At 36.5% G+C, this 12,910-nt stretch overlaps 1 protein-coding gene across 1 annotated transcript; it reads left to right on the forward strand.

Moving 5' to 3' along the window:
• Nucleotides 1-2,046: 2,046 nt before the first annotated feature.
• mcm6 (minichromosome maintenance complex component 6) lies at nucleotides 2,047-12,836 on the forward strand. The gene is made up of 17 exons (XM_073852019.1): nucleotides 2,047-2,227; nucleotides 2,562-2,708; nucleotides 3,801-3,911; nucleotides 4,303-4,552; nucleotides 4,665-4,830; nucleotides 4,908-5,053; nucleotides 5,138-5,288; nucleotides 6,980-7,121; nucleotides 7,730-7,871; nucleotides 7,963-8,070; nucleotides 8,322-8,477; nucleotides 8,586-8,714; nucleotides 9,517-9,678; nucleotides 11,060-11,192; nucleotides 11,813-11,998; nucleotides 12,104-12,243; nucleotides 12,328-12,836. The coding sequence occupies exons 1-17, from the start codon at nucleotides 2,127-2,129 to the stop codon at nucleotides 12,448-12,450; spliced, it is 2,493 nt and encodes an 830-aa protein (XP_073708120.1). The 5' UTR covers nucleotides 2,047-2,126; the 3' UTR covers nucleotides 12,451-12,836.
• Nucleotides 12,837-12,910: the final 74 nt, after the last annotated feature.

Raw genomic sequence — 12,910 nt, forward strand, 5'->3', positions numbered from 1 at the left:
GACAACTGAGGGACTGCAACTATTACAGAAGGTTCAAACACTCACTGATGCTCCAGAAGGAAAAATGATGCATTAAGATCCAGGGGTGTAAACTTTTGAACAGAATGAAGATGTGAATTTATTTATTTTTGCCTAAATATCATATATTTTTATTTAGCACTGCCCTTCAGAGGCTACAGAAGGTACTTACATGTTTCCCAGAAAACAAAATAAGTTAAATTTACCCTGATCTTCAAATTCAAAAAGTTTTCCTTCCCCAGCTTTAAATTAGGGTGACCAGATGTCCCTGTTTTCCGGGGACGGTCCCGAATTTTGGTGTCCTGTCCCCGCCTGGAGCTGTCCCCATTTTATAGCACGTTCAAAATTAGCCTAAAATGCAAAACAAGCCTGATTAGGGACAGAAAAGCTCTATTTTAAAAAGCATACACATAAAATTTAAAAGGTTGTAATTATTGTACTTACAGTTGTGAAATGGCTAGTTTGAAAATAACATATTAAATACAGTTTTATTTATCATATGTTCTCATATTTATTGTTTTATTTTAAATTTAATTTACTTTTTTTCTAAAGCCGTCATTTTGTTATAATACTGTTTTGATATTGATATTGATTATTCAGAAAACTACAGTAAGTTTGATCTTCAAACATCACTGTAATAAAAAAACATTTTGTCCTCGCTTTTTTAATTCGCAAGATTTTAGTGATATTTTGTCCACTGAACTAGGAAATGTCCCCAGTTTTCATTTCAGAAATCTGGTCACCTTACTCTTAATGCGTTGTGTTTCCTTCTGGACCATCAATGATGAACTTTTTAACCTTCTGTAATAGTTGCATACGAATCCCTCAGTTGTCCTCAGTGTGAAAAGATCTCAAAACCATACACTCATTACTGGAAAGAGTTCAAATACAAAAAATTGGTAAAAAAAACAAAAGAATTTGTTAGACTTTAACCCCCGGTTTCACAGACAAGGCTTAAGCCTAGTCCTAGACTAAAATGTAAGTCTGAGCTGTTTCAACTGAAATAAAATTGCACTGATTGATTTTAAAATATATCAGTGCCTTTGTTTTGTCTCAAGATGCACACCAGTAATGTTTTTTTCTAAGCATGTTTATAAAAATTACTTAAATGTCCTAATTGAACTATGGCCTAATCCTGGCTTAGTCTAAGCCCTGTCTGTGAAACCGGGCCTAAGGGTTTTTCTGAAGAACAGCAGGCACTTTAACTGTTTAAGACAAACAAGGGACTAATGGACAACTATCACCAAACAAAAAACAGCTGTTGATCATTCAGGTAACAACAATAGGGTAATTTCTATACATTCAACTATTATTTTCTCCTGTGTACTATATGTAAACGTCTTTTATGTGAAATATCGTATTCAGGTCAGTACTAAAAAATTGTATGATCCATTTTATTTTGCTAAAATAATTAACATTTTGCAGATTCTGCAAGGTACGTAAGCTTTTGACCACAACTGTATCTTATAAAATTCTACAACAATAATAATAAGTAAGATGACCAATAAACAAAAAGAACTATAATTGGTTCAACTTCAACAGCGCAAAGAACAGTAACAGGTATCACGTGACACTGTTGAGCCGAAGTCTAAAAATATTTTTATACGCAATGGCACGTAACAACTTGCCAACTTCACAAGTGTTTGCCACTTGATTACAAATACATAACGAAGTGTTAAAACAGCAAGATTATTATTTATACTCTATGCACTGTATGGGTCTAATACTGTACCTGTTCAATTAAACTTCTAAGACGATAAGCGTCGCCCGTTTTGAGTAACCTCTTTCATACTTACATAAAATCAAATATATTTTTCATATTTTATTTCAATTTCTGACTTTTTCCTTTCTTTACTGAAACTGTCTAACCTCAACTTGATGCCATGCCCCTCCCCTCAACAGAAAGCTCGAAAGCGATTGGCCACAATGGTCCAATTGTACTGGCAGCACCGAACAGCAACAATCTGATTGGATCCTGGTGGCGCGAAAATGATCACATGGTACAGCATTTCGCGCGAAAACTTCTGAAACAGCTCGTGTGCTTCTTGTGCTAGAAGAGATTGAGAGTGCATTACTGTTATACCTTTGTAATAACAATTTATTACAAAATGGATCTTACTGAACAAGGAGCAAATCCGAATGCTGGTCAGATGATCAAGGACGAGCTGGCGGAAAAATGCCAAAAATTATTCCAGGCTTTTTTGGAAGAGTGAGTAAACGCGGTGTTTCTTATTGTTCTTCAGTGTCATGAAAGTTACACGATGGGTAACGTTAACCGTATAGAATAATTACAATAATTATTATAAAACATTACACGCTTTTACACTAACATTAGTAGAGTCATTTAAGTTAAACTACATGTATAACGTTATATGGGATTTTTATAATTAATGTGCTTGCTTGAACATTATGTTACACTTTTGCACGTGAACAATGTGCATTATCTTTGCTATATTGTATAACAAATGCATTTATCGTGTTATTTGTATAATTTTGGTCGTAATCAGAATTGTTCACTAATAGCTTTGTGTACCGCTGCGCAGGTTTCAGAATAGTGATGGAGAAGTGAAGTACCTGCGAGACGCAGAGGAGTTGATCCGGCCGGAAAGGAACACACTCGTGGTCAGTTTTACCGATCTGGAGGGCTTTAATCAAGAACTGGCAACCGCCATCCAGGAAGAGTTCTACAGGTGTGAAAGGAGCCAAAGACATTGCTTTTTAATTTAGTCACCATATACGCTACCAGTCAAAAGTTTTTGAACCGTAGATTTTTTTTTAAAAACAAGTCTCATCTTCTCATCAAGTCTGCATTTAGTTGATTTAAATTACAACAGAAACAAGTTACATTTTGAAATATTCTTACTATTTAAAATAACTACTTTCTATTTGAATATATTTTCAAATGTAATTTATTCCTGTGATCAAAGCTAAATTTTCAGCATCATTACTCCAGTCTTCAGTGTCACATGATCATTCAGAAATCATTCCAATATGCTGTTTTGCTGTTCAAAAACATTTATTATTATTATTATTATTATCAATATGTAAAATAGGTGTGTACATTTATTTCAGTATTCTTCGATGAATAGGAAAATCCAAAGATCAGCATTTATTTGAAAAAAAGCTATTGTAACATTATACACTATACCACTACATATATGTAAAGAAATGATAGATATTAATACTTTTATTTAGCAAGGATGATTAAAAGTGATGATAAAGACATTTATAATGTTACAAAAGATTTCTATAATTATTATTATTAGCATATTAGAATAATTTCTGAAGAATCATGTGACTGGAATAATGATGCAAAAATTCAGCTTTGAAACCAAGGAATAAATTACATTTTAAAATGTATTGAAATAGAAAATAGTTACATTAAATAGTACAAATATTCCAAAATTTGACAGTTTTTGCTGTACTTTGTGTCAAATAAAGGCTGTTTTTTTAATGTTTTAAAAACATTACGCATCTTACTATTAAAAAACTTTTGACTGGTGGTCTTACTTATATTGGTATTACTGTTTCATTATAAGTTCTTAGTAATGCAGTTAATAATGCTGGAAACTATAATATATTATAATAAATACTAATAATTAAATATAAATACATAATTTCAGATGTGCAGTTATAGTGTAAAGCAGTGTGTGTAATATGAGTATGTACTGCAGATTGATTTAAATTTAGCTTTGACACCTAAAAACTGCTTTATGAAATTGATAACACATTGTTTTAACCTAAATGTACAAGTAAAACATTTCTTTTTTTGTATGTTTTAGACTTTACCCCTACCTGTGCCGTGCTGTGCGTAATTTTGCTCGGGATCATGGAGAAGTTCCTACCTCAAAGGAATTCTATGTTGCCTTCCAGGATCTACCAACCAGACACAAGTAAAGAGAATTACTAAATAGTGTGATGACTAATTAAAGATACAGTTCACCCAAAAATGACAATTCTGTCATTAACTACTTGGCCTCATGTTGTTCCAGATCAGTGGTTTAAGTTGCATTTCAGTTGAGTTGCTGTCTGTGCAGGGCCAGAAGACTTTCGGATTTCACCAGAAATATCTTACTTTGTGTTCTGAATGTGAACAAAGGTTTTATGGGTTTGAAATGACGTGGAATGAGTAATTAATGACAGAATTTTTATTTTTGGGTGAACTATCCCTTTAATAATTTCAATCGAAAACACTGTATATTTGACAAAATGATACATCAGTTTATTGTTGTTTTGAATAATTGCCCTTCTAACTAAATGTCCTCCTGTTCTGGGTTCCTGCAGGATCCGTGAGTTGACCGTAGTGAAGGTTGGCTCACTCGTGCGCATCAGCGGCCAGGTTGTCCGTACTCACCCGGTTCACCCTGAGCTGGTGAGCGGGACCTTCCTGTGTTTGGACTGTCAAGGAGTGATAAAGGACGTGGAGCAGCAGTTTAAATACACTCAGCCAAGCATTTGCCGCAATCCTGTGTGCAACAACCGCAGACGTTTTCTCCTGGATACAAACAAATCCAAATTCATCGACTTCCAAAAAGTATGACAGAAAGCTGTAGATGTTTATATGATTTGGCCTTGAAGTGGTCAGTGTAAAGCATGTATAGGTAAAGTTCTAAATATGAATTTAAACTTACTTGCCTTGATTTCAGGTGCGTATCCAGGAGACACAGGCTGAGCTGCCACGTGGCTCCATTCCTCGTAGTATGGAGGTGATTCTTCGGGCTGAGGCTGTGGAGTCGGCACAGGCCGGTGATAAATGTGACTTCATTGGCTCCCTCATCGTTGTGCCAGATGTATCCCAGCTGTCCACACCAGGTACACATCTCTCATCCAATCGGGCTAATGTTTATACAGCGGTTGTAAGTCTAAGTGTGCGATTATCTTCTTTTCAGGTGTGCGGTCTGAGACCAGCACTCGTACAGCTGGGGCGCAAGGTTACGAAAATGAAGGTCTCCGTGGGCTTAAAGCGCTGGGCGTCAGAGAACTTTCCTACAAACTTGCTTTCTTGGCATGCCACGTAGCCCCCACCAATCCCAGAGTAAGAATCAAGCTCAACATTTCGGCATTAAAGTCTTATTTTCTGTTAATTCAGATTATTTTAATGGCCTGTGTCCGTTTGTAGTTTGGCGGCAAGGAGATCCGGGATGAAGAGCAGACGGCAGAGAGTATCAAGAAACAGATGACTGTACAGGAGTGGGAGAAGGTGTTTGAGATGAGCCAAGATAAAAACCTCTATCACAACCTTTGCACCAGCCTCTTCCCTACCATTCACGGTTAGTCACTACGAACGACAATATGTCTTATTTAAAGTTGGGCACAAATTAGTCTTGTGTAGCCAGACCTTCAGACTGACGGCTGAAGGTCTGGAACTCATGGCAGCTTTCATTGGCCAAGGCCTGCCCATAAGACCATTTGATCAAAATGTCAAACAACCAATCACAGTTCGTTTCGTTCAGCGTCACGTTTCTGTGGGTGGAAATGCCCCCACAACAACAGACTGGCGTGCAACAAGTCAGTCATTGAAATAACCAGCAAGAAGAGGGAGAAGAGGGAGAACAAGCAGTAAGTCAGTAATTTGTTCGCAAACGTTGCATATGTGACCCTGGACCACAAAACCAGTCTTAAGTCGCTGGGGTATATTTGTAGCAATAGCCAAAAATACATTGTATGGGTCAAAATTATTGATTTTTCTTTTATGTCAAAAATCATTAGCAAATTAAGTAAAGATCATGTTCCATGAAGATTTTTTGTAAAATTCCTACTGTAAACCTATCAAAATGTAATTTTTGATTAGTAATATGCATTGCTAAGAACTTAATTTGGACAACTTTAAAGGTGATTTTCTCAGTATTTTGATTTTTTGCACCCTTAGATTTCAGATTTTCAAATAGATGTGTCTCGGCCAAATATTCTCCTGTCCTAGCAAACCATATATCAATAGAAAGCTTATTTATTGAGCTTTCATATGATGTATATATCTCATTTTTGTAAAATTTAACCTTATGACTGGTTTTGTGGTCCAGGGTCACATATGTGAATAACAACAATGGCGTCTGCATAAGCACATTTTAGCAAAACGCGAGTAAATCAGTCTGCGCTTTGTTTCCCGGCGGACCGAAAATAAACGCGACTCTCGCGTTTTCCTGAAATCCGGTCAAATTCAACTAATCAGATGACGACTTCGACATTCCTGAAGTGTTTCCAGTTAAGCGTACCATATGCATCAGACGTTTAGCCAACGTTCTGTGGGCGTGACGTCTGAGGCTGAGACTAGGCACAAATAAAAAAAAGTTGATTTTATATATTACTGGTCAACCAGTGCCAATATCAGTAGCAGGAGGGTGGTTCGGCTGATATAATGCCGGTAAAAAAAAAACATTGTAAAAATAAAAATTTGCAGTTGTTACCCTAAAGGGATAGTTCATCGTAAAATAAGAATTCTGTCATTCATTTCTCACCCTCATGTCGTCCCAAGTCTGTAAGTCCATCGTTCAGCTTCGGAACACAAATGAAGATATTTTTGATGAAATCCGAGAGCTTTCTGACCCTGCATAGACAGCAACACAACTGACACATTCAAGGCCCAAAAAGGTAGTAAGGACATTGTTAAAATAGAATAAAGTTGTTATTTTTGTTTTCTTTGTGCGCAAAAAAGTATGTTTGCAGCTTCATAAAATTAAGATTGAACCATTGATGTCGCATGGACTATTTTAACATTGTCCTTACTACTTTGGGCCTTGAACGTGGTAGATGTGATGCTGTCTATACAGGGACAGAAAGCTCTCGGATTTCATCAAAAATATAGAGTGTTTTGAAGATAAACTTAGGATTTGCAGGTTTGGTACGACACGAGGGTGAGTAATTATTGACAGAATTTTCATTTTTGGATGAACTATTCCTTTAAATTTAAATTAGCCCACAAAATTATCATTATTATTTCTGATATAAAATGTGCTTTTTTTAGGTAACGACGAGGTAAAGCGAGGAATTCTGCTCATGTTGTTTGGAGGTGTTCCCAAAACCACCATGGAGGGCACATCTCTGAGAGGAGACATCAACGTCTGCGTCGTGGGAGATCCCAGCACAGCCAAGAGCCAGTTCCTTAAGTAAGGCTTGTTTATCTTTTACAGCATGTGCACTGTAACAGAACTAATTATATGTGATCCTGGACCACAAAACCAGTCTTAAATCAGCACGGATATATTTGTAGCAATAGCCAAAAAAACATTGTATGGGTCAAAATGATCGATTTCTCTTTTATGCCAAAAATCATTAGGATATTAAGTAAAGATCATGTTCCATGAAGATATTTTGTAAATTTCCTACTGTAAATATATCAAAACTTAATTTTTGATTAGTAATATGTATTGCTAAGAAATTCATTTGGACAATGTTAAAGGCGATTTTCTCAATATTTTGCACCCTCAGATTTCAGATAGTTGTATCTTGGCCAAATATTGTCCTATCCTAACAGATATATTTGTTATATTTGTCCATACATCAATGGAAAGCTTATTTATTCAGCTTTCAGATGATGTATAAAGCTCATAAACAGGTTAAAAACCATAGGATAACACACACATATCAGCTAGTATTTTTAGAGTTTTAATTATAAAGGGAATAAGGTAATATATTGAGAGTATTTACATTTTCTTCTAAACTGTGTTTAAAAAGGAGAATAAATATTAGTTCTCACGATTTGGCTGTTATTCAGGCATGTTGAGGAGTTCAGTCCACGTGCGGTCTACACCAGCGGTAAAGCCTCCAGCGCGGCCGGTCTCACAGCTGCTGTGGTGAGAGATGAGGAATCACATGAGTTCGTCATTGAAGCCGGAGCACTCATGTTGGCTGACAATGTAAGTTTATCTATAAATTATTTGTGTAAAACCCCTGTACATCCCAGTATGATTGGTCACCGAAATCCTTATTGATCCATGTTGTCCATAGGGCGTTTGCTGCATTGATGAGTTTGATAAGATGGATACGAGAGACCAAGTAGCTATCCACGAGGCTATGGAACAACAGACTATCTCCATCACCAAAGCAGGAGTCAAGGTGAGAGTATGCAGATTTAAAGGTCACACATTTGCTTGAACAGGCAGCAGTGCATTTGTAACATATTTCTGCTAGCAAATAGTTAGACTTGTGATAAGACAATTATTAGGGGTGGATGGTAAAATTAGGCTGCTGTCACTTTAAGACCTAATATACTGACACATGCATTTTTTTCCAGCTGTTAACCGCTAACCATAGCAGTTGTTACATTTTATAATTGTTTCATAAAAGACTGTTTTTTCAAATTGTAGGCCACTCTGAATGCTCGCACATCCATCTTGGCTGCAGCAAACCCAGTGAGCGGGCGTTACGACCGCTCCAAATCTCTCAAACAGAACATCAACTTGACGGCACCCATTATGTCACGTTTCGATCTCTTCTTCATCCTGGTTGATGACTGCAATGAGGTATGAGCATGTGTGTTTCGAACAACAATGCAACAGCATATGAAGACGATTGTGGATACAGCAGGATGTTGTTAGACTCTTAGTAAATCCCTCTGTCTCTCCCTTCAGGTCACTGATTATGCCATTGCCAGACGTATAGTGGATCTCCACTCCAGAATTGAGAATTCTGTTGATCGTGTCTACAGTCTAGATGAGATTCGCAGATACCTGCTGTTTGCTCGCCAGTTTAAGCCAAAGGTGAGTGAGAGGACGACTCATCTTCATTCTTCCTGATGTTCCTGCTGGCTGAAATAGAGAACGGCCACAAAATATTTAGAAGCTGACATAGAGTTAAAGGTGAAGTTCACTTCCAGAACAAAAATGTACAGATAATGTACTCACCCCCTTGTCATCCAAGATGTTCATGTCTTTCTTATTTCAGTCATAAAGAAATTATGTTTCTGGAGGAAAACAATTAGGGATTTCTCTCCATATAGTGGACTTCTACATCGCTGCAAAAGTAATGACCAAGTGTTTACAAAGTGAACATGCAAAGAAGATCAAACGCTCTGTACAAAAAAAGGTAAAACAGTGATGTAGGATGATTTTGAAGTACGTTTTTTAAGAAAATAACCAATCATATCGCTAGATAAGACCCTTCTTCCTCGGCTGGGATCATTTAGAGCCCTGTGAAGCTGCATTTAAACTGCATTTTGGAAGTTCAAACTCACAGGCACCATAAAAGTTCAATACGTGTCAAGGAAATCCTAATATGTTTTCCTCACAAATATAATTTCTTTATGACTGAAGAAAGAAAGACAAGAACATCTTGGATGACAAGGGGGTGAGTAAATATCTGTAAATGTTTGTTCTGGAAGTGAACTTCTCCTTTAATGCAAGCAGGAGTATGTTTGAACCAAAAAGATATTTGCTTCAGATCTACACACGGACAATTTGTTTACAGTTTTTGTATGGACTGGTATTTGACTCTACGCTGCTCATTACATTGTCACAATGTCAGCTATTTCTTAACTGTGTCTTGATCTGTGTGTGCAATCAGATCTCAAAGGAGTCTGAAGAATTTATTGTGGAGCAATACAAGCGTCTGAGACAGCGGGATGGCTCCGGAGTCACTAAATCAGCTTGGAGGATCACAGTCCGTCAGCTAGAAAGCTTAATTCGTCTTTCTGAGAGCATGGCAAGGATGCACTGTTGTGATGAGGTGTGTATAAAAGAAAAAGAGAAAGATGAGAGCATGATTTTTGTTTACTGAAATGATTTTGGTTAGCTAAATATCAATATTAGTTAAAAATGTTGGTAACATTTTACAATAAGGTATCATTAGTTAAAGAGATAGTTCACCCAGAAAGGAAAATTCTGTGATTAATTACTCACCCTCATGTCATTCCAAACCTGTAAGATCTTCGTTCATCTTTGGAACACAAATGAAGATATTTTTGATGAAATCCAAGAGCCTTCTGACCCTGCAAAGACAGCAATGCAACTGACATGTTCAAGGCCCAGAAAGGTAGTAAGAATATCAAAAAAATAGTCCATGTGACATCAGTGGTTGAACGGTAATTTCACAAAGCTACGAGACTACTTTTTGTGCCCAAAAACCTAAAATAACTTTATTCAACTATTCTCCTTGTATGAGTCATGAAACTCTGCAAAATGGCGCTAGGGTGACACAAAGGAGAATAATTGTTGAATAAAGGTATTTTAGTTTCAAAAAGTACTCTCGTAGCTTCATAAATTACAGTTGAACCACTGTTTTCACATGTTATTGGTACCTTTCTGGACCTTAAACATGGTAGGACCCTTGCTGTCTATGCAGAGTCAGAAAGGTCTTAGGGGTTTGGAACGACATTAGGGTGAGTACTTAATGACAGAATATTCATTTTTGAGAGAACTGTCCCTATAATGCCTTAAATTACCGATAAGAAATGTATTGGTTACAGTATTTATTAGTCTTTGTTGGTGTTTGTTAATAAAACTGCAGCTCAGCTGTTTATTGTCAGCTCATGTCCATTACTATGAACAGATACACTTTTTATTTTAATGATATGTTAGTTAACATTCTAAGATGTGAAGCTCTTTAGTAGTTTCAGGTCTGTTGACGAAATTATGCATTACGAAATCCGTATCAATTCTCCAAATTATTTCAGTTATTTCAAAGGTCATTGCAGCCTACAAAAAAAATGAACCGAAACCCACAGACACTCACTACGCAAACAAGTATGACTAACAATTAGATAAAAATGACAATTTCCATGTTTTTCCAGCTACATGACCTCTTATCTATAGAAAGCACACTTTCGTTTTTCCACTATCTCTACACACAGACACATACTGTACAGACACACTCACACACAGATATTTTGCTAAAATAGTTTGCGAATGAAAAGCTACATAACATTTTTAGTTGCTAGGTGGTAACATCCCTTTTTTTAAAGCAGTTAAACACAGTTTCGCTAAGAGACTCTTCCCGAATACAGTAAAGAGCTGCACATTACTACCTAAATTGTGCATTATTTTTCAATAATTCAACTATTCATCACCAATCATTGCTTAACTTCTGTCTTCCTGTTTCTATCTTATAGGTTCAGCCAAAGCATGTCAAAGAGGCGTTCAGGCTGCTGAACAAGTCCATCATTCGTGTCGAGACTCCTGATATTAACCTGGATCAGGAGGAAGAGGAGGCCATGGGGGAGGAAGACGACAATCAGATTAATGGTACAGTCATCCTAAACATGTAAACACTTAATTCAGGCTCTTAATAAATGCATTTAGATATGTCATTCTAGTACAACATGCTTCTAAACCAATAGTTCTCAACAAAGGATCCTCAATAGGTCTTAAAAATGATTCAAATTTAGTCACATTATTCATACTTAAAGGTACAGTGCACCTAAAAAGTGTAAGTCTGTCATAATTTACTCACCTTTGTGTTGATCCAAACCTGTATGTCTGTATGACATTCTTCTGTGAAACGCACAAGATATTTTGAAGAATGTTGGAAACAGAAACTGTTTCATTATCAGCATTCTTCAAAATATCTTTTGTGTTTCTCAGAAGAAAGTAAGTCATACAGGTTTGTAACAACAAGGGTATATAAATGACAGACTTTTCATTTTTGGGTGGACTAATACTACCAAAACAAAAAAGTGTGTACAACATTAAACTAACATCACATTTTTAAATGTACAAACGTATTTTGTCACAACAGAAGTACCAGAGGTACATATAAGCTCAGATAGGAGGGTCATTGAAAATCGTTTCCAACAAAAGGGGGCCTTAGAGTCAAAAAGTACTACTGTTCTAAACATACTTCTCTTTTTTCTTGCTTTTTTTAGGCCATGATGCACCTAACGGTGTGAATGGAGATGTTAATGGAGAAGTGAATGGTCACGAGCACACAAATGGTATTAACGGTCACGGGGTCAATGGTGAAAGTGGTAAACCCTCACTGCGACTGTCATTTGCAGAGTACAAACGCATTTCTAACCTGTTGGTGCTACATCTGCGTCATTCTGAAGAAGGTGAGTACAGTACAAGTCTTAACAAATTGTGTAATTCTTGCCATTATTATTATGCACTTTTAACACCAACAGGTTATCTCATTTGCATTGTGCTATTTCTCCTAGCCGAGGACGAGACTGCACTTAAGAAGAGTGAAGTAGTGAACTGGTACCTGAAGGAAATGGAATCTGAGATTGATTCAGAAATGGAACTCATCAATAAGAAGGCAATGATCGAGAAAATCATCCACAGACTGGTTCACTATGTAAGGAAGCATTTTCATGTGATTAAAATCTCTTTACGTGAGAAGTGTTTTAATAACAAGTTTATTCACTTTTATCTCCATCAGGATTATATTTTGATAGAGCTGACACAGTCTGGGCTGAAAGGATCTGCTGAGACCAGTGGAACAGAATCCCAGGAGGAAGATGTTACGCTGGTGGTCAACCCCAACTACACTTTAGATGACTAAACCTTTTGACCTTTACATTCTCTGCTGTTTTGACTCAGAATAATAGATGTTTTGAGATTGTCTTTGGAAAGTTCCTTTTCAGTCTCTTCTCTCTTTTGTAAATTGGTTGTAATCTGGTTTTAGCTTTTTCCCCCACAATGTTTTTGCATTGCCTTTTAAAGATGGCTATAACCATCCTCATTTATAAGAGGATCTGTGACCTTTAAAAAAACTCTGTAAATATGTTTCTTTTTTATTCTAGTGTTTTAGAACGTTTTAGAATGTTAGCTATGGAAATGCATCAAATGTTTTGCATATACTGTTCATCATGTTTTGTTTTAAAAGTGCTGTCAAAGTGTAATGTCAGAAGAAGTTCATTATGCAATAAATTTTACCAGATGTTTAAATCTGCTGAAAAGCAAGTTTTCATTTTTATGTTTAAAGCAAATAAGATGCTAATCATGTTGTCGGATAGTACAGA

Source organism: Garra rufa, chromosome 12 (genome assembly GCF_049309525.1).
Source record: "Garra rufa chromosome 12, GarRuf1.0, whole genome shotgun sequence".
In the NCBI taxonomy this organism is placed as follows: Eukaryota; Metazoa; Chordata; class Actinopteri; order Cypriniformes; family Cyprinidae; genus Garra; species Garra rufa.